Raw genomic sequence first — 22237 nt, forward strand, 5'->3', positions numbered from 1 at the left:
AACAGTAGCGTATCACAGCGGAAAGGCTGCTAAGATTGCGTGTTGGGTTTTATTTTGCTTGGGTTGTTGGCCTTGTTATTTCATTCCATTTTACTCTAAACGGTTCCTGGATTCCGAACACGCTTGCCCAGCTTGTGGTGTTAAGATTGGAACACATCCTCGATGGCAATAACTTTGCGCTTTTAAAAAACTTAATATGTGATCTGTTAAGACTCTTAATGCTTTTAATTAATAAAATGCTAAAATTATTTTATATACAAGCTAACACAACGTTTAACTTATAGTAGACATAAGTTTTCACTAAGGTAAAATTTTCCTGTACCAAACAAAATTTTATTGTTTACCTTAGTTCATATTTATTATCTTAATCGTTAACTTTAACTTGAAAAAATAATTATAGCCCACTTTTGGAAGTCAAAGCTATACTTATCGGGAGTTAAGCGTAGCACTATTTTTGTCGCCTGCGCACACTTGTTTTGGTGAACAATAAACTCTAACTTAAATGGTTAAAACCTACTGCATAAATACCATATTTAAATACTACCCTCCCTCTACAGCTTTATCAAATGTTTAAGCAAGATGGGGAAAATTATCTGCTGTTAGTAACTTTATTGTTGGATACTCTAACCAACCACTTATCACAAATGTTCCTCAGCACGCATATATAACTTGCTTGCTGTGATCAAAAACCACTCAAAACGGACAGTTGCGTTAAAAGGGAACTCATAATAAGATTAAACGTCGATGGTTCAAGCCATTTTTAATACTTTTTTATAATATACGAACTTTGAGCAAGCGATTAGAAATTGAGAAGATTATACTTTTAAGTTGAGAAAAGCTACCAATTGTTAGGACTTAATACCTTAATAGATGATTTTTTGTCCCCTAAAGGTTATCGTCCACTTTTAGGCATAATAGGGATTCTAAAATCACTGAACTGAGGAAAACTTGAGTATTAATTTGAGATTTCTCATTCGGTCTAATAGGAGGTCACTCTTACCAAAAAGTGTAAAGTATAAAATAAGTAAATGTATTTTAATTTATGTATATATAACATGTCAACCTTTCCGTATAACAAAAAAAGTAAAGGTATAAAATTATTAAACAAACAAAATATGACTACGTACGCGTTGCAGAAAAAAGATTATATTGATCGGGTTCGACCTGTACATGCATTTACGAAAAAATAAACTTTTTTTCATATATGTACAAACAATCTTCCTACCAATTTTTTTAAAACATCCTTTAAACTCGGTGTCAACTAAGATTGTAATGTTGTAAGAAGACCGTATAGTGGACGCAAAGGGCTCTCCAGCCTACCCTCATACTACAAAAGGCTAAGGGACTGCAGAGGAATTTTCAAGCATGAGTCAACTTTGATAGTAGACCAACAAGTAATACTAATAAAAACTTGTCTATCTTTCCTTATTAATAAAAATCTATTTTTAACCTACATTAAAAAAAAATATTACATTAGTTTAAAAACTTTATAAATATGGATTGCCTGTTGCTGCACATATTGATATAGATTATACCTTCTTGCAAGTAAATGAATTTCTTTACAGTAATAATTAATCATAGATATTACCATCAAAAAATGCTTGTTAGGGTAATTAGTCCAAAAAAAAGAGGAAAATAACTTGAGTTTATTAATCTAACAAATAGAATTGCCATTATATGTATTACAGACGCATCAAGGCATGCTATATGCCCACCAAGGCGTACTAAGACTAAAATCCACGGGTGAAGCAGAATTAACAATATTATAACTTACAAGTTTGTAGCAAACAAAAAATTTAAATAAAAAAATAAAAACTTTTAATTATAAATTAAAATTAAAATTAATCAGATCAAGTTTATATAAAAAATCATCGTGTTTAAAAAGAAATTCTATAAAGTAAGTAGGTAATTGATTAAAATAATTAAAAAATAAAAATAAAAAAAAAATTACAAACAAGTATATTAAATACAAAAATAAATTTACAAAATGTACTATGTTAAATTAAAGTAAATCCAAAAAAGGAAGTAAACTAAAAAAAGAATTTGTGTTTATCATCTTATTGGATATCTAATTAAAGATCACAGTTCGGCCATAAAATAAGAGCCCCACGTATATACTAATAAGGAAGCCTTATATTAATCGAGAACGAAGATCCATACAACAATTCCATACGTTCAGACCTACCTTGTTATCCCATAAACAAGTGAAAACTGTTTAAAATTTTCTGGGGTCTAGGCCCTTTAGTAATGAACACGCCCACTAGACGTTAAGCTCCTAATAAACTATCCTATAGACTCTCTGTTCGGCCCTATAAACAAAAACAATATATTAAACTTGTTATTTAGACAATGAAGCTAAAACTTTTTACAGTCCTATAGACTGAAAGAACGCAGGAACAAAAATCTTATTATTATTATTATTTATTTATTTTTTCTCGACACACTACAGTCGATAAGGATAGCGGATCTTTGCTGCTTAATCCTTTTCCCTCTTAAAGTATAAGGTGAAGAAGGATCCAGTCCCCCTCGAAGAGTCTTCATCTTCAATGTTTGCGTACCAGCCCATGGGCAAGTTATAAGAAAAAAGAGATACACAGCAACAACCAAACTAAAAAAAAACCGTTTTTATTATTAAGAATATTTAGAATAAAATAAGTAAATAGATCAGTAAATAATAATATGTACTCTGTCTCTTTTATATATGGATTATTCATCATTAAATAATAATAATACTGTGTTAATTAATATATTATAAATGGGTAAATGACAAACCACTAGTAAGTCGAGGCTCAAAGAAAGCGATCTTAAGGTGTGTTTAAATCTTTCATACCTGTTATACTGGTTTGAGTTATAACAGCAAGGACTAATAAATTATTGATATGTTCATTATCCTTAATAGCATTTAGTCGCAATTTGTAAGAACAAGGTATTGATTGTTTTTATTTGGCAGTCACGATTTAACTGAGCATTACGTATGAGCTATGGAGCATCAGTATTTATTATGAGAAGTTCGTTATGAAAAACCTGCAGCATATTTATATGACTTCCGGAGTAGGACCAACAAAAGGAAGCATACACCATAAGTGGGCGAATAATGGATTTATATAAAAACATCTTGTTTTTAAGGTGGAGTATGCTGGCTCAAATATTAATGGGTATAAGTCATTCTTGGCAGCGTTCATTTTTCTCGGGACATACTCAGCATGAGCATTTCAAGTTAAGTTATGATCTATAATAACTCCTAACTACTTAACACGAGAGCTCTACGGAATAGTAGTTTAAAATATATGTAGCGTTTAGCGCTTTTGAATATTAACTCTTCTTTTTGAAATTATCATTGCTGCACTCTTAGAGGCATTGATCGTTATCTTCCAATTAATAACCAGGTTTCCGGAAGGTAAAAATAAAGTTGTAAGTGTTTAATAATCAGTGCCATCGATTTAGAGCAGCTAGTGCCGTCCTAGTGATACTGTAGTTGATCTCAGGACGTCCGCCATATAAATCGCGAATAAAAGCGGTAATAAAAGTGCTCCTTGTGGAATCCCAATGTCTAAAACCCCCAGATTTGAATTAACCGTCCCTATACGACTGTGAATTTTCTATGTAATAAATTATTTTTTGTCATTTGGACTAAGAACTTAGAATAGTTAAACTTAACAATCTTATAGTGAAGTTCTTTGTGCCAAAATTTATCGAAGGCTTTCTCAACTTCTAAAGTACTATTGCGGTATATTTTCGATTGTTAAAGGCTTTAATAACATTCTGAAAGTCTTAGAATCTTTTGAGATGGTGTGTTTTTCACGGAAACCAAATTGACAATATGGAGCAATGTCCTTTTCTTTCGCAAAGTTTTTGATCTTTCGAATATCACAGTCTCTGCTACTTTGCCATTGCAGGTAGTAAACTTATGGGCCGATAATCTTTAATAAAGTTTCCTGATTTTTTAATTTGGAAGTAAAAACAACTTCTGCTAAGGTATAGTTAACATCGAGTTAAAAAGCTCGTTTACATAGACAATAGCCTTAGTAGTAAAATGTTTGAGCATTAGGTTGGATATACCGTCTAGTCCCACAGCCTTTTTGGTCTTTAACGAGTTGATTATATTAATAATTTCTTCGCAACTAATAAAATAAAGATTGTCCAAAATCATAATTGAAGTCGCCTAACATCGAGGTCCCTCTTCTCGGGTCGTAGTGAAACTCTCGGGAAGCGAGGACAAGTGTTGCGAAAAAACGCTAGCTTTATCTCTAACAGTATTTGCTACGCCATTTTCTAAATATATGGTTGGTATGCTTAATAAATTGCGGAAAGGGTTGAGAGGCCATTTTAATTTCCATAACAACAAGTCCACAGGACTTAAAGACTTTAAGCTTTTGTTTCCCAAAGTTTGCTATTTTATCAGTTCCTTCTTTAATAGATTATTAACTCTTTGTTGTAGGCTTTTTGGTCCCTAAAAAAGCCTGTCTTTAAATATTTAGATTAAGGTAGCGACTCCCTTTAATCATTTGCATAATAGCTGGAGACATTACCAATTTGAAGGATCTAAAGACTTAAAAGTACTTCGGATTGTTGATTCTAGATGATTGACCGCACCATCGATCCCTAGCTCAGATGGTGGAAAAGTATATTATTAAGTTTTTCGACCAATAGGTTATTTTGATAGTATTTGAGCCTTCAGACAAAACAGTGTCTCTTAGCGCGAGAAGAACTAGTCTATGGTAGGAGGAAAACTCTTAAAAAGAATAAATACTTGCAGTGACATATATATTTTTAATACTGCTATGTCCAATACATCAGTGCTTCCCCATGGTGTAATGTGAGTTGGGTCATCTGGCCCTAAAATAAGGGAATCGTATAAGTTAGCCTAATTAGCGAAGAGTTTTTTATTTCTATTTGATCAGCGGTTAATCCAATGGGCGTGCTTGCAGTTGAGATCTCCATCCAACAAAACTGAACTCGGTAAGCCAAAAATATATTCTAAGTCCTCATATACTAACTTCATACTCATGGACTTGTAAGCTGATATCCATGATACGTCGCCTTTATTTTGTATATTGATGCGTATCCCAACTACTCTCAAGCTCTGAAGATTGCTTAAAAATGACTCCGTATGTTAGCTACCTTTCTTAACTATAATTACCCCTCCTTGCTGCGAGACCGTGCGATCGCACTTAAAAAGGGTATAATTAGGTATTTGAACCTTATTACCTTCTTTCAAGTGAGTTTTCGAAATGAGAATAATATCAATTAGGTAACGAGTAACCAGTTTAAGTAATTCAAATTATTTCTTAAGCCGTCTGCGTTCCAAGATAAAATCCTAATATTTTTGTGGTATTAATTATTTATTTCTGGCTGTTAAGGTTTTCGAATAAATCGCCTATTGCCTTCGAAATTTGATTACCAATAGCTTTAGTTAGGGAGATTACTACATGGTTAGTTATTAAATCAGCTAAGGTAGTAGAAGTTGAAGGTCTCCCATGAGACCCCATCATTTTGTGGCGAAGCTCATTCCCGTTTTTTATAGAACAATCTTACCCTTAGGACATAACTTCGTGGCAGGTTTTCTTCAACGTATTTAACACATTTAAAGCTAGAGGAACAGAATTTTTCGCCATGTCTGAATACTTGGCATCTAAAACATTGACCAGTTCCTACCAATATACTTTAAAGATTCCGCAGAGACTATAAGGTGGCCTATAATTCTTACGTTATATATACTTCTTTCAGACTGAGGTAATTTAACAAGGACCAAAGGCATTGGTGTTCTAAGCTTGTCATAGCGTCGCCTTCTTGCGTCTGCAGGAGGATGGAGCCCTTGAATTTCCAGCTTTTGTTTATTATGCTCGGCGCCTAGCTCAGTCTAAAAGACGTCACGCAAGACCGCCATCTCTTTTTCAGAAGATAATTGATAACTATAAAATAAAATTTATGACCATTGGGGTCAAGTAGCGCTGTAAGTTTTCTAAAGTTATTTCGGAAGGTATCATAATTTTGATGCCATGAATCGCATCTTTAACGGAGTTAATAAATATGTTGTTAGCTTTAAGTTCTGACGATAAAAGTGTCCGAAATGATTCTTACTAAGAATAATGGGAGGAATTCGAAGTTTTTTAATCATTATCTATTAATATTGCTTAGTATTACTGTTATTATTACTAGTATTACGTTTAATATCACTCTATTATTACTATTATTGAGATTATTATTATTACTACTATTATTTTTCAAACTACTATTACCATTATTATTACTACTACTATTATTAAATTTCTATTACCCTTATTATTACTATTATTAATATTACCATTGTCACTGTTATTATTATTAACATAGTTAATACTTGTATGACATATGAAGTACTAATTGAATTATTAGTCTTGTTTATTCTTACTTTGAGTTTTATTTATGCTTAAACTTTCAAGATATCCATCGGTACAGCTGAGCTTACGGTAGTTCGTCATTAATAGTACCTTGGTCAGTATGCATTCAAGGAAGAAAAATATGTCCTGTTGGAAGTTCTAAGAATAGTCGCTCTCCTTTTCGTTTTTTAGAAGCCTTCGCTCCCGGAAGATTTTCTTCGTTTCTCAATTCCGCAATAGATGGTTTGCGGATCTAATTTTGTTTGCAGATCTTGGATACTAGCTAGCAAATTAGCTACCATATCCTGGGAGGAGTCTCTCTTTATAACTCCCTTGCGATTTAACTATAGCGCCTTAATGTTTAAAGTAAATAAAACAATTAAAACTTTTGCTTTTCCCTCTGTTGTCTAATTTCATAACCAACGTTAAGTTGAATATATGTATATACAATTGAAAAAAATTATCTTAATAAATTAAACCTACCAGTTAAAATTAATTAAAACGCAGAGCGCATTCCATCAGTTGTGCGGAATCTATCTTATTTAATTGTGGCTGTAGGTGAATCATATTATCAACTAGAAACCCATTATATACACAACGTCCTTTGAACTAACGACAGCGATCGAGGCGCTAAATGAGTTTTCATCTTCCCTTTTTTTCAAAAGAATAAATACCGCTTACTATTTCTATAACTTGAACTCAGGTGATTGATTTTGCATGTCTAGATGCTAAAACTTAAACAAACAACAAACTTTTCTGTATTGCGGTAAACACACCTCCCCAGTTATATAAATGGGAACATTAGAACCTTCTATAAACGAAATATTTAAATAATGCGGCTGGTAACTAAGCTCTACCCCCTCTGAGGGTGTTTTTTTGATTTGTGACACATTTAATCTATAGAGCAAGTGTTTAAGCACGATATTTCTTAAAATCATATTAGCCCTTGGGACAATCAAAATACTCTAACATGATTAACAGAATATAAACTGCAAGATTTGCTTGAAATCATAAGCCCTTTGATAAACGTAAGTATTTCAATTACATGACTACTTAAACTATGATTTGCATTTGTTGATATTTCGAAAAGTATACGTTATAATTATACAATCTTTTTTTAGAAAAAATTTTCATGACATTTATGGCACGCACAAACTAGATAATAAAAAAAGTGACTTTTATGCTTTTTATTTATATCATCCTTAGAAAATTAGTTATTGCACCCTTTTTTGTTACGGTATAAGCTCTAATTTTTTTTCACATCTTCTACAATTTAAAATTACTTCTTGCTTTCTAATTTCGTTTTCTTGTCACTTTTTAACCTAAATTTCTAGTTTTATAAATCTTTTCTACATTTGATAACCTTTTTTTTCGAACAAAGAATATTAGTTCCTCTTTTTTAATCGTCAAAGCAAAATGAGGTTATTACACGCGCTGGAATAAACAAATTCCTAGTGAACCATCGCCACTACGAGAAAGACTTAACGAGATCAATTTATGTTGTCATGCCATACATGGTCTATTTCTTTAAGAAAAGATTAGAAGAAAAGAGTTAGATAACTCATGAATAGCTATTAATTAATAACTTTAAACTTGGAATACTAATAATTTAAAACAATACACATAAAACCTCAAAAGTAAAACTGGTGAAATTAGCATTAAACGACTTGATAAGTTTATAGGATGTACTTAAAATTCTCAAGTTTTTTGACACCTTTATGAATTAACTCAAAAAATTAGCACTTTGAAAAAAAAAGAAAAATAATTACATCTAACAATAAGTCAACAGGTTCGTCCTTTCGACTCGAAGGTTTGTCAGCAGTAAACCATAAATGATCTAGCCACTCAATATTTAAAATTACAATTCTTCACAAAATACCTCGATGTGGAGAAGAATATATAATATAAATGAGAAATCTCGTTAAAATAATATTTCGAAAATAAGCCTAATATTAAACTACAAATATGCACTATTCACTCCTAGAAGCTGAAACCAGAAATCGGCCGGAGCAAGTACTAAAACTACTTCACTGCAAAATACCAGTAAAAATTCTATTTTTAAGCATTATTTTATGGAGCCTAAGGGCTACCGAACAAGTCTACATGCGGGCGGTGCAACTGGCACCATCTTAGAAACCTTGTCCACTCTTTAAGAGCCGCTGCTTTTTCTGTGACAGCTGAAAACATATCGGAAAAGCATGTCTACAAAAAAAAAATAATAGCTCACACAGTAAATATTTCTATCAACCATTACAAAAACCACCTAAGAAAAATTAAGGTTTTTGGTTTTGGATTCCGCTTTATATTCACATTTACTTAAGTACAAGAAATAGCCAAAGGACATTACACCCCTAAAAATTAACCAAATTCTAGGGAAGTTGTTCTGAAGAATCTAAATTTATTATGCACAACAGAGCAGTAGGATAACAAGACTGTTACTTAACTCAAAGTAGACCTGATGCTAGCTACTTTCAAGATTTAATTGACTTCCTATCATTAAAGAGGAAATAAGTCAGAAGTTAAATTTAAAAGTTCTTAACAAGATACTCAATAGGAGATTCCAGTTGAGTCCGGAGTTAAGAATAACCCCAAAATATTTTACTTGATTGCACCAGGATATAAGGGTTTGTTATTGCGTCCAAGCTTTAATTATTACATTTTTTCTTTTTCTTAAAATAAGCATCGCATCCAAATTTTCCACCCAGCAAGCAAATTTTTAAATAAAGGTGACCTGCACAAATGACCTAGTGTAAAGAAATAAATTCAACACGCGTATAAAATATTATTGGCAACTCGTATGTAATCAATATATAAATAAGTTCCTAATGCTAGACTTATCTAAAACTTTTCAGAACTTTAAGAAACTATGAAATGTAACTTTCTAGTATTTGTTCTCCATAATTTATTAGTAGCTGCTATCTTGTAAAGTGTTTTTTACTCGAAAATCAAATTGGTTTGGGGAACAAAAATTGCATAATTTACAAAATTTAGTAATTTTCATAGTATTTTGGCTACTGTAATTTTTTTGGTCGATAGTTTGGTTTTTAGCATGACTGGTAAGATGGTTACTCTGCTACCACCTTGCAGAAATGTAACCTGATAGATAAAGAATATTTATTAATTTAGAAAGGTACACAATTAGCTCTGGAGGTAAATTTTAGAGCACCAGATTAGAGATACCATTAAGGCTCTTTCTTTTTTACCAATTTCATCAATTTTACTGTGGGCCTACTTTTCATTCGTAAATACTTGAGAATCAGGAGGAAATGCATTTTTGGAAGGAAAGACAATATTTGGTTACGTAAGTAGTATTTTTTTTCTTTGTATCACTAAAAATAGCACATTCACGCACTGAGGGGATAAAGTTTTACTAAAACAGTAGCCTTTTCTTTGTTGGAATAAGTATACATTTCTTATTATTAATAAGTATTCATTTCCCTTATAAGATTTTTAAAGGCTTTTGTCATATTCCATATTGAATTATTGGACGGGTTAAAGAGTGAAGTTTCCTATCCTAAAGGTTGTTATATAGAGGATCTAGTTTACTGGTAACCGCATTACTTATCTTCATAAAAGCTAACTTATAGCTTGAAGCTCTTCTTTTAGTATATTTTCATGAAATTATTAACGATTTTATGATTTTAATGAGAATACTGACTTGTTTATAATATTTTCGAAAAAAGAGATAGCGCCATCAATTTAAAGAAATAAGAATGTTTTAAGACAACCATAAATATATAACTTCAGTGTTCTAAAAATAAGGCCCCAATTAGTTGCCTTTAGACTCTATGACTGGGTCATGATCCGCTAATAATTCATGAAGTTTTAGTAATATATAAAAAGAATTGACATTTTCCTCAGTTAACTTTTGCCTGATATGTAGTTAGTAAGCGCATATAACCTAGTGAGGGATAAGTGGTAAATTATGTATTTAAGCTAGGCAGTGGCGCGACTCGAGAGATCTTTTCCTTCCCTCACGTGGTTGTAGGGTCGCCTGCTTCTCTTGCGTTGAGTAGCGTCGCTAGGCTAGTGAAATTAATAAATAATTATAGTTTTTGTACACTAGAGTAGAGAGTTTCAGTGCCGGAAAATAGCAAACACATCAAAAACAAAGATTTTTTTTAAGCTCTGTGTGAGTTCAAAAAGGCGCTACAACAAAAACCCCATTTTTCCCCGAACGTTCTGGAAACTTGCTATTCGGATGTCGCACCTGCTGTTCCATGTAGATTTATTAGGTAATGGGTTTTCACCGGCACAAGAATATAGTTAATTTTTTCTAGTCCTCCTTCATAGTTTATTCTATGGCGGCTAATAACAGGGTATTTACTTAATCAAGTTATCCTATGTAATGCCTTTACTAGCAGTTTCTAGATTTAATAATTGGCAATTAAAAAAGGAGTGCTTTATATGTCGTCTAATGAAAATAACTACGCTTCCAACTTCCGTGTTTTCCCTCTCTTGTCGATGTGTTGTATATGGTGTATAATATTAAATGCCGATTTTTTTAATGGAATTTCGATATTAATATGAAGATGATGTTTTTTCTAGTCAACTCTTAGAGTTTCCCATTTTTTAGCCTGCGTGTCATCGGCTTTAAAATTATTATTTTATTAATAACGCATAGTGTCATTTATAACATTACGTTTTTAAAATAAATCGCTAATTGATTTGGATATTTTAGTTCTTATTGCCTCGGTTAAAGAGTTGTTTATTTGTTTAACGCTAAGTTCATCGAGGTTAGTTAAAAGTTGAGTGTGTTTACTTGTGATTGCCTGAGCGTAACTTTTTCCATTAGACGCCAAGTTCTCATGTGTTTCAAATATAAAATTCATCCCTATCGGTTTGTTCAAAGTGGCCCATTTTTAGGATAATATAAACAACGCTATAGCTTGCAGTGCACTTATCTAGGCAGTATAACCAGTAGTGTTTTTTTTCTTTAAAATAAAGACTTTATGCTCGTTGTTTTCCACACATTTTACACGTTCACATTGAAAAGTGCGGAATTTATCGCTATGTCCAAATAATTCGCCACGAAAACATGGGCCCATTCTAGCAATTTTTTAAAAACCCATCCAAAACCAAGTGAACATATTGTTTTTGTTTCTAAATATACATTATTCCTCTGCGCTGATCTCCAGGAAAATACATCGATAAAAGATGTATTTCTTTTTTGGGAAGGGAGGCAATAAGTGTATAACAGTGTTTTTATGAACTTAAATGGAAAGTTAAACATATAGTCTTCTTCGAACTAGTATGCCCTTCTAACGGATTTATTGCGCCTGATTGTAGGACGCATCTTCGAAATTTGCGATAATCTCGACAAATTAGGTCTAACACTCTGTAGGACCACTAGTTTGGTCTTTAAAGACAGACGGAGTCTTGGGCTCAGTGAACCAGACGATTCTGAACAACTTACCGTTAAAAAGGTGAGGAGGCGTGCCTAACTTGTGTACCTTTTCATCGGATTACTTCCACAGAGCTATGGGGTGTCCTTTTGAAAGTTGCAGTTAATCTCGACAGTTGCTCATTAGGAGTATAAATTCTATTGCACGCTTTAAATCCATTGCTCTAGAGCTCTCGATACAATTGGCTTCACTTTTTCTCTAGTAGTCTTGTTGAGTGCGGTAAAAGATGAAATATCGACTTTAATTATTATTGCTATTATTATAGCTATTCCTATTGATTACATTTTATTATTAGTACTACCCTTACTGTTATTACTAATATTGCTATTTTATAACGTGCTGCTTGTCAGTTTTTGAGCTAAATTCCAAAGTAATACTACTATTTATCCAAATTTCATCACCATAGTTATGTTTTTTTTGTTAGATTTTATAACATTTTAGTCTTTCCAAAAAGCGGAAATGGGTTTGAATCGGTAGCAACCGCGTTATTATTCAAACCAACAGGTTCCTTTCGTCTACAATAAATTTTTCATAACCTATATTTTTCTTTTAAATTGCCGTACTCTCGTTTTAAAAACTTTTAGTTCCTTTTTATATATTTGAGTCAACACAGTAGATATAATTTCTAGTTGCTCCCTATTAATGGATGGGGAAGGTGGGGGGAGGGAGAGGCTATAAGCTTCAACAAGAGAAAAAAAGGTCATATAATATAATACACTGAACAATATTTGCTCAGGAAGTCAAATGTAACCAATTAAGGTTATTTTCCGACTAATTATAACACAGGGGTAGTGCCACCCCTATATTTCAAATTACACCCCTTTACCTTTTTTAGTGATTTTTCATTCAGGCTCCTTTTATTAAATCTCAGTTCATTAGTTACAATTACTAATTCATCCAAATTTAGTAATAGTTATATTTTATTGAGGGTGGCATCGAATCGGAGCAATGAGACTCATAAGCTGTAAAATTTCCTATCACGCCAAAAGGAAATCATTTATTAAGTTTTAAGTTCTAAAAAAAATAAATGTTATAATAATTGTTGACCATAATAATTTTTAATTAAGCATGAACTTTATGTTGTGGAAAAGATCTCAGTTCATAAGTTTTAACGTAAATTACCATTTAAGGCAATTTTATGAGAATTATGGATTATGTCATTGCTTAGTTGTTAGTATTATAATCAAAGTTCACGAAAAATAAACTGGCAGTAGTGTTAATTTTTTAGTGCTTTTTTTTGTTTTAGTCACATCTTTACATCTCTATATATATATATATAAATTTGTTTGCTATTAATTTTAAAGGGTTTAAAGGTTTAGATACCGGTCAGGAAAGGTTTAAATACCCTAACACTTTAGAGTCTAAGTATAGACAAGAAGCGTTAAAAATTATATCTTTTTCTCTGCGCTTTGATATGGATCTTGTGGAGGGAAAAAAAGGCAGTGTGATTATTGTGATATGTACCATATATTTTAAATGAACTTAAACATTTGTTCCTTTGTTGAGTATTTCATTTACGCTATTTTTAGTCACTACCTACGATAGTGCCAATAAAAATAACATTAATTCAAAAGACTATTTGTATCCTTATTCTAATGATGATACTAATTATTTGCGATATATTTACAAAAAATAGTCTGTCCTTTGACCACGTGCCTTAGATGAAACAGTTTATGACAGCAACCACCTATTATATCCAATAAATCATTTCATCATTACACATACAAAGCTTATTGAACCAGTTATATATTCCACTAGGTATGTATATAATAAAAATTGAGTATGGGTACAAACCAAGTAAAACTATTTAAAATCCAATTTTATTAACAAATTTTTGAACTATTGTTGGAATTATAATGTCGGCTATATACTTTTAAATACCAAAACCTATTTTTTAATAATATGATAAAATAATAGGCTATAAAAGGCTTACTACAAATAAATAAAATTTTATGAATAAATTTAAATATTTATAAGAAAACAATTTTACATAATCAATCTTATTTAGTTAAACAATTGGGCTCAAATTGTAACTTAAATGTTAGTATAAATAAAGACCACCGCAACCTCCGACTATTGCATCCAGTAATTAAGAAAATAGCAGTTTTGTAGACTCTGAGAACTGTTAGCGACTGGTACAGGATCATACTTTGCATATGCAACCTCTCTTTTTGGTAGATATCTTTACCGAATAATAAGGAATACCAACTGATGCAGAGAGAACCTCATTTGTATTTATTAGACCCGCCGTTAATAATTCTTCTAAATCTAAATGCAGTATGTTGCATAAAGGATCCTCGTCGTAGATTTTAGTGATTATTGCTATAGCGAAAGAGCATGTTATAAACATCTTTAAAATCCCCACAAGCTATTAATTTATAATTTTTACATGTACTGAGCTTATTTGCTTCAATAAATCCGACTTTTTTCCTTTTATTAATGTTCAGTGGGTTTGTTTGGTCTGTTTAAGGAAGTTATTTATCCTTTAACAACTTCTGGGAGATAGCACTCAATAAAAACGAAAATAAGGGTATATTCATTGACGGTTACTGCGTGGTCGCGTAATTATGTTTACAGGCCACTATGGATATTTAATTCTTCCCAATGTTTATCCGATTTAATGGAAAACAAAAAAAGACAAAACTTCAAAAACAAGTTCTCAAGTGTGGCTGAATATGTAGCCCTTAGCAATAAAAAAATTTCCATCAAAATATGAGGTAACTAACTTTTAAGACAACTGTTTTAATAAAAATTCATCTAGATAACGAAGCTGTACTAAATATTATCAAAGGCTACGAATCTATGAAAAGAGTACAGCTCTCCTTTATGCCAAATAAGCTAAAAAAAAGCGTCAACATTTTAGTGTGCAATATTTGCTATCCACCAGCTGATATATCTATTAAACGGGAAAATTAATGTGTTCGGGAGAAGATGCCAGCGACCATATCCCAACCCTTCCTAAGGGGGGTTATTACAGATTAAGTGGGTTATGTTCATAACCGGCCAAAGTATTCCATTGCATAAAACAGAATATTGGATGCAGACTTTGAATACAAGGTCTTGGAATGCACTCGGTCTTCCTCCTAATTTGTTTTTTGTCCCCATGGATGAACTACATTATTATATGCCTTTTCTTACGTGCGTTTAAGCAATTGGTCAGCTATAGGCTACCTTGATTTTCGTTTGTTCCTTCTAATATCGAATGTCATCCCTTGCTCATATATCTGTTCTGTTCTTATATAAATTTTATTCTTTGCTTGCCACTATTCTTTTAGTTGTACAACGCCCTTTTCTATTTTTTAGATAATACTTTATAAGCTAGCCAGTGGCGCAACTTTACAAAACTTATTTTTTCTCTTTTTGTTGTAAGGGTGTTAGGTGACTTGCTAACAAAAAAAGGACAAAATAACTTTATATGGAAGAGCGCATAAATTAAATTGAAGGAGATTAATAAAAAATATGAAAGACAAGAAATGCTGTGTATGTTAATTATAGGTAAATGGACATTTATATTCCCCACAATTTAAGGTAAAAGGCAATTCGTTGTTTTAGTGATTACAATTAGCTCTTAATTTTACATTTTTCTAGAATTAAAGGTTTATATCGAAAACTCTAATTATAGTTTTATTGGAAGTGTACATTTTTGCGGTTGGAAGTTATATCATATAGTACCAAAGTTTTTTTGTAATTTCAGTATACTCGTTTCTTGCTTTTTGAAGCGTAAATGGGCTATGCAGTCAATAAAATAAGTATAGCTTCTGCACTAAATTAGTTAGTATTAATGCACAATGGTAAATTTTGAATAGTTTTTAGTAGATATATTTTCCTCGAAGTATTAAGTTTGTTACACTATCAGTTAACTAAGTCACGGCTACTATACTTTATTAAACTTTCTTGTTACCTTAGCTAATCATTTAAAGTGCATAGTTTTACTACTCTATTGGTGAGCTTACACTTTACTCTACTTCCAGATAACACCAAAAAATAACCTGCACTTATACTAAATTAATACTGATAAAAAAAAACAACCCTTTTTAAAAATCGACTACTTTAACTTAAACTTTCTGTGGACTAAAAAGGACTAAAAGTAAACGATAATTTTATACTTTTATATTTTTTTTGGCCTCTAGGCTTTGTCCTGTTGAGTTATAACTTATTGGTTTTCTTATATTTAGTAGAGCCATGTGTTCTTTTCATTACAACGCTTGCCACTCGGGTAAGGTTTATTCAAAAATATGTTTTATCTACTAGACGTTTTAATTAACCTAATGAGCCCCCCCATAGCCTCAATTCTACAGAAATTTTATGTATCTTTTTTGAAAGAAAACTTTGGAAGATCCGGAGAAAATTTTTGTATTCGCGGTGCGTTCCCCAAGTAAAACACTTATTTTCTGCGACATGTTTATTTTAAACGAAGCTGCCTTTCGGTATTCCAAGTACAAAAGCTTTCTTGGCTTGGTAATGAGCAAAAATCTTTTAAAATTACAAAGGAAAGCACTGCGTACGGTGGAGGTTGGATACTAAAAAAATTAACATTACACACTGTTTTACAAGAAACATGGGAGTTTACAGTTGCCTCCGACTCTAAAGGGAATCAAAGTTGCATACAATCAAATAAAGCATTTATTAAAGACAATAGTGCTGACAGAAGCAGAGTTAACAAAAAATTTTTTTTTGCTAATCCTTGAATCCACGCGGCTTGCTTACTAAAAGAACCCTGAACATTTAAAAAAAGTAAATTATGGTGAAAAAAGCAAGAGTTGAGCTTTTAAATCAAGTTGTTGGTTGGAATTAATAACAAGTTTAGCGTTCGAGTCCACTAATAATTTATGTGCATCACTATGTTTATTTTCTAGTTTGCGGTAACTTGTTATATAATGCAGTAACAATAACGTATTCAGTAACTTAAATAAAACTTAGCCGTTTGGTTTGAGGAACTTCAAGCCTTCGTGTTAAAGAAAAGCAAGAAAAATCAAGAAAAGCAAGGCAATGCCACACTTATGAACCCCAAAGTGCGAGTAGTAGAGTGGCTATAACCAGTTAATACCTCGCTTGCCCTTTGACTGCTGTGATTGCGCTAAAAAGCCTCGAACTTCTTCAAGTTGTGCCCTAAAATAAGCGATGAAATTTGGAATTATTAAAAGAGATACCGCGAAAGTTATGTTCGTACTCTAAATTATCTTGTTTACTGAGAAGCTCTTGATATTCCCTCGTCAAAATTTGCATCTGTCTCTCGTGGAGTGCTGCCATCTACTTACAGAATCAACCTAAAATACTCTGTTCTTCAAAAAATAAAGGCAAACCTCAGCTTTTCTAGTTTCCAACTCCGCCTGCTTAGTGCAGACATTTCTGCTGAATTCATTCCGCAACTCAGCTTCTCTCCTCTTTTGCTCGCTTTGCTGTTGCGTCTTTTTAGCCTTATACGTATCTTCTAGACTTATAAAAGGAATTAACTCCTGCTGAATGCCGAGCCAACTCTAGCGAGCCTCGCGGGAAATGAGAATAACCTTGCCTCTCATTCGCCGTCAGTTGTTTCGAGGAAGCCCATTTCTCTTAGGCGCTTCATGCGATAAGAGCTGCCAAGTAAAATAGGAGCAAATGAAAGGAACAAGGCTAGACTGTTCCTCCAGCTACCTGTAAAACACGGCGCTGGTTTGGTAAATGAGATTCTATTGAACAAAATATAATATTAGCAGTGAGGTCACACCAGTAACAAAGAAATAAAGTCGCACGTAAATGCTGTAACGGAGTAAGCACTCTCTGAGGGTGGCAAAGTCGCTGTGGTCTTCGTTTTCGATGTCCACTGTGCCCCTGAGAGGTTTATTAAGAATTTTTACAATAAAAAAGGTTCGAGAAGCTGAAGGGCGCGCTACCAGGGGTAGATCCGGACGCGTCTCCCGTCTATAACCTCGTTACTGGCTACAATAGAAAAGGGCGCAACCGCTGAAGATGAGAGTGTACGTAAGCCAGTAAAATACTGTAAGTTTTAGCAGAAATACCTTGAAGCTCGCCGCAGTCTTCAGTAAAAAAATTATACGTTGAAATTCCAGCATCCTGAAGTTCTTTCATAATCTAAAGTAGGCGTGGATGAAGAAAGATAGTCGTTAAAAAGAAATATAATTCCTCAAAATAGGCCAACGTTAATTTTTAATTTTTTAAGGGTGCTTCGATCAATGTTGTCAGACTTAGCTATGACCGGTATAACATTGACGCTTTTGTGGATAGCCTTAAGCATAGCAAAGTCCAAAGACTTTAAACTAGTTAAGTAGTCAAAGGAACTACTGACAATAAAATAGAATGGTTTTGCACCTGTTGTGACAGGGAGTTATCATATATATGCACGCGTGGCAACGTGGATCAGAGAACGCTCGTCTACGCCGAGTGATGCTAATTTCTTCTTGCAGATACTCCTCAAATTTTTTATTGAGGTAGTCAGTAACTAGTTGCATGCTATAAGCAACATTTATTGGGCTTATATGAAAAAAACAATATTGGTGTTTAAAGAGCAGACAAGGACCTGGAACTCCTGTCGATGGCATCGCCGAACCCTACAGTTTGATCAATCCTTAAGCGTAGACAAACTTCTTTTTCTTGAATATCTTTACAAATAAACGTAAAAATCACCATTTGGTTATATTTTTTTGTTTAGAAAAAAAAAATTTACCGTAAGTAGCGCTTTGTATCCAGGTTTCTGGGGTAAAGTGTGTCCTTTCCTCTAATCCCTCCAACTCCTCAAATTCAGTCTTAAATAAAGAATTTATAAGTGTAGTCTTACCACATCCTGTTTCACCTATTTATATAGAATTCAAGGTTACTAGGAAAAATTTAAACTGTGTACTTTTTAAAAGATGGAAAAGGTAATTTTTTCTCTTTTCTGGTTATATGAATAATAAATTTTTATTAAGTAGAAACGTAAAAAAGCCAAACCTACTATAAGGAGGTTGAATTGAAAGCCTTGCTGTACACTTTTATTTACAAGTTGATCGGGAAGGCCATCAAAGCCTACGTGTCCTCGTAGTTCTAAAGTACCGCCACCTAAAGCCTTAATTTAAAAAGATTTAGTGAAGCAACGAGACAGGTGTTTTTTAGTAAAACCAAGTGGTGAGACCCGCAGTAGGCCATCTTTCAAGGCTATACAATAACTTCAAGTGGGAAGATACGCTGCGAAGTGAATAAAACTTGCTATAGAGCTATACTCAATATCTGACTATTACGACCCTTATAAGGCAGTACCATATCCGTTTTTAAACTGTTAGATTTCCCCCTCGCGCTAGAAATGGGGCGGATTTTTATTATCAAGAGTTAACAAACATAACCTTTAATAAAGTTATTTTATTTAACACAATTTTTATATCGAATGAGAAAAAAAAAGATTCATATAACTTTTGTATACATAGTTGAATGGTAATTGAGTAAAGTTAAAAAAGGGATCGTTCGATGTACCTCTTATTTGTAGACAGTGTTTGCCAAATAAAGCCTCCTATAAGGGCACTTACCATCTAATTGTGGGGTTTAAGCTCTAGTTCTTCAATTTTTTTTTGCGGCGCCTCGTCGGCTGTCTATGAGCTTAGCCGAGTCTATCGACAAAGTATGTTATTCGGAACGTTCTTAAGACTTTCTAAACTCCTAGTGTGTTTTTAAGTATTCACAATGATATTTGACTTGACAATAAACTTATTATAAAAATATAAAAGCCTTTTTTTACAACTCGCACAAGTTCCACAGCTTCTGCTTTATCTGAAGAACGTATATCTTAATTTTTTGATGCTTAAAATATCTATTTTCTTTTCTTTAGTTTTTATACACGACCTTTTAATCTTTTCAAATCTTTTTATTTTAACCTATTTTACCTCAGCTGACTCGGATGCCCAAGTAAGCTCGGCATGTGAGGTGCTTTTTTAACTTTATAATTATATTCCCAAAAAACACTATTATGTTACACCAGCGTCTAATTACTATTTTTGCTTATTTACACTTAGTGGCAATTTTTAGTGCAGCTCTATAAAAAGAGAAACCCTGAATTCTTTAAACGTTATGAGTCTAAAATACTTAGATTTTCAAGCGTCGAAAACTTTTTTAGGTTTTAAATTTCCAGTACTTCTTTTTTATTTTTAATTGCTACTTATGTTCGGAGATCTAGTTCCTCATAGTGTTTTTCTTAATTTTTTAACTTTCTTTTTCTAAAAAAACGCCTGAATTCTTGGAGATTTGACTATCCTGAGGAGGAGAACTCGCCTTTTTCTTTTAAAAGAAGTGTTTCTCAGCACACATTTACTATTTTTAACTTGCCTAAAAAAATGAGAAACAAATTCAAGAACGCTAATGGCGAGGTTCATAAAGAAAAGAAACTTACTGATATTCGTTTAGTTAAGAAGTTGCATCGGCCAAAGTTTGGGTAAATACACTATCTACGAAAAATATTTATTCGATAAAAAATATTTAAGTTTTTTGTTAATGACATATATTGTGAGAAAGAGTCTGTATAAAACTTCATAATATTTATTTAAGGCAAGAAATCGCTATGAGCAGTTCTCATTTCCTTTTTTAATAGCTTTAAGGCTATAAAAGTAGTCTTCTATTATAAATCGTTGTGTTAGTTTGTAATTTAACAGTGTTATAAGAATACTCAACTCACCATGCCAGAATATTTACTTTATTATATAATCTTCTCTTAATGAATACTAAGTTGCCTTAGTATTTTATTAATTTTTCAGAAAAACAAAGAGTATGTCCTTAGACTTTCTAGCGACTGCGAACAACGCAAGTTGCTAAGGCAGCTCCAGAAATCACGGATTTATTGCATTGAAAAAAAGGAAGCTAGAAAAGAAAAAAAAAGGGAAGAAGAAGAAGAAAAGTTCCCTTTTTATAAATATGTGGTCGTTCTGCTCATTATTCTTATTTATATAGATTGGACCACGTGCTGCTGACCTCTGCAACTTAAAAGCTTATATTAATTGAATTGAGTTGTAAAAAGTAAGGTTAACAATTAAGAGATATTTAGCGGAATTTGAGTAAGAAATTATCAAAATAGCAACTTCATGTATTATAAAATTCTATAGTAAAAAACTTGCTTCTCTTTGACTATTTCTTTTCCAAAGTTTTATTGTTTATATATTGCGTGCAAATATTGATTTTATAAAGCAAAGCGTTGTTAATTAAGTTTACTGGCTGAACTTTACTCCAAATAAAATAGCTGGAGCTATATTATCTTACTTGAATACATATATTGAACCCAAATTTTAAAAACTAATTATAATTAGTGCTTTCAAGCAAATAATATTTTCACATATAAACGGTTGCTCCCTCTTACAGTAATCTTCGATCTTGTAAAATAATAAAAAGTGTAACTCGTCACTGTTGTGCGAGGTTGTGTGGGTACGTTGGCTAATTTTGTTCTGACCGCTCTACCGCTTTTGGTCTTCGCCGTCACTTTGCTTAGTTTAGTAATTGCTTAGAACTTCTTTGGAATTACTACAATTATTTATAGATTAAATATATTATAAGCACAACTTTTTAAAAAATCAAGCTTTAATCAAATTCACTTTAACTTTTTTAACTTTGCATCTTTTTCTCGAGAATGTAAATTTAACGCGTCGATCTTAGGTTTCCATGCGTTGCACCATTTAATTAATTATAGGAGATAACACTATTTTGGAAGTATATCAATAAAAGACTTAGAGAGTGGAAGCTCAGACAAAATGAGTGAGAAGAGCAAGGGGTAAAGAAATGAGCTTTGTGGGCAGCAATTGGTTACAAGGTAATTGTCAAGGATAGAGGTTTAGGACGTCACGACTAATTTTTTGAATCAGTGAAAATGAAAAGGCCAAAACTTACAAAAAGTGTTAATTTTCCAGGGTTTTCTTCTTTCATAGCGACCCTAATTGCTGTCCTTTGCTCGAAGCATTTTCTATGTTTAGTGAAATTAAACTTGTTCTCGCGGCATGCAATGCTACGAAAGGTCTAAGACAGCGGAAAGTTTTTTTAAAAGTAATTGTTTTGAGCAAGTTTTAATTTTAATTAACAGTAAAACAGCTCCCAAAACTTTCCTACTAAATAAAAAAGTAAGCAAACTAACAAGCCTATATCCAGTTACCGTATTTTGGGAGAGAGTATACTATACTGTTATTGTATGGAAAAGGCTTCTAAAGATTAGGATATTTAAAAAAGTTAAAATTCCACCAAACCTAGCTAAGCGCTTGAAATTCTGTTGGAAATTTATGACAGTCTTTCTACTGTTAAGCCTATAAAGGATATCGTTTGCATCTAAGTTTACAGATACGAGAAGGACAGATCTGAGAATTTAAAGGTAAGATGTGAAATTTCAAGATAAATAGTTTTAATTTGTTTTAGCTCATTAAAAATATTCATATGTTAGATTATAGCTATTGTAAAATTACATTTTTTAAATATATAAACCCTAGGAGTCATTATTGCCAGTAAGCGCTCTTGGCGACCGCACTTAAACTATGCAGC

The 22237-nt window shown here is 32.5% G+C and overlaps 1 protein-coding gene and 1 long non-coding RNA gene across 4 annotated transcripts; one reads left to right on the forward strand and one right to left on the reverse strand.

Annotated features, from left to right (window-relative positions):
* Window positions 1-16403: 16403 nt before the first annotated feature.
* Window positions 16404-18943, reverse strand: LOC135143667 (septin-6-like). Its single transcript, XM_064075578.1, has 15 exons — window positions 18860-18943; window positions 18692-18806; window positions 18429-18554; window positions 18282-18363; window positions 18074-18214; window positions 17904-18021; window positions 17764-17836; window positions 17638-17707; window positions 17497-17575; window positions 17399-17433; window positions 17272-17340; window positions 17068-17200; window positions 16935-17014; window positions 16812-16873; window positions 16404-16481 (listed from the first exon to the last, which is right to left on the reverse strand). The coding sequence occupies exons 1-11, from the start codon at window positions 18884-18886 to the stop codon at window positions 17280-17282; spliced, it is 927 nt and encodes a 308-aa protein (XP_063931648.1). The 5' UTR covers window positions 18887-18943; the 3' UTR covers window positions 16404-16481; window positions 16812-16873; window positions 16935-17014; window positions 17068-17200; window positions 17272-17279.
* A 369-nt stretch (window positions 18944-19312) lies between these two features.
* On the forward strand, window positions 19313-20790 carry LOC135143669 (uncharacterized). 3 transcript variants are annotated; one of them, XR_010282873.1, is made up of 6 exons: window positions 19313-19352; window positions 19459-19510; window positions 19620-19654; window positions 19744-20159; window positions 20460-20618; window positions 20672-20790. It is a non-coding gene; the product is annotated as an uncharacterized LOC135143669 (long non-coding RNA). The 3 variants fall into 3 exon arrangements; XR_010282871.1 differs by having other exon boundaries at window positions 19321-19510; XR_010282872.1 differs by having other exon boundaries at window positions 19321-19510; window positions 20479-20618.
* The last annotated feature ends 1447 nt before the right edge of the window (window positions 20791-22237 follow it).

Source organism: Zophobas morio, unplaced genomic scaffold (genome assembly GCF_036711695.1).
Source record: "Zophobas morio isolate AGI-343-1 ecotype UQ-CSIRO unplaced genomic scaffold, CSIRO_AGI_Zmor_V1 ptg000068l, whole genome shotgun sequence".
NCBI classification, from domain to species: Eukaryota; Metazoa; Arthropoda; class Insecta; order Coleoptera; family Tenebrionidae; genus Zophobas; species Zophobas morio.

Bases quoted from the DNA above. Each gene is read 5' to 3' on its own strand.
- LOC135143667 (XM_064075578.1), bottom strand. From the start codon at position 18,886: ATGGCCTACTGCGGGTCTCACCACTTG. The intron at 18,807-18,859 runs GTTTTACTAAAA...TTTTAAATTAAG, and splicing joins ACTGCGGGTCTCACCACTTG to GCTTTAGGTGGCGGTACTTT. The intron at 18,555-18,691 runs GTTTGGCTTTTT...CTATATAAATAG, and splicing joins ATTCAACCTCCTTATAGTAG to GTGAAACAGGATGTGGTAAG.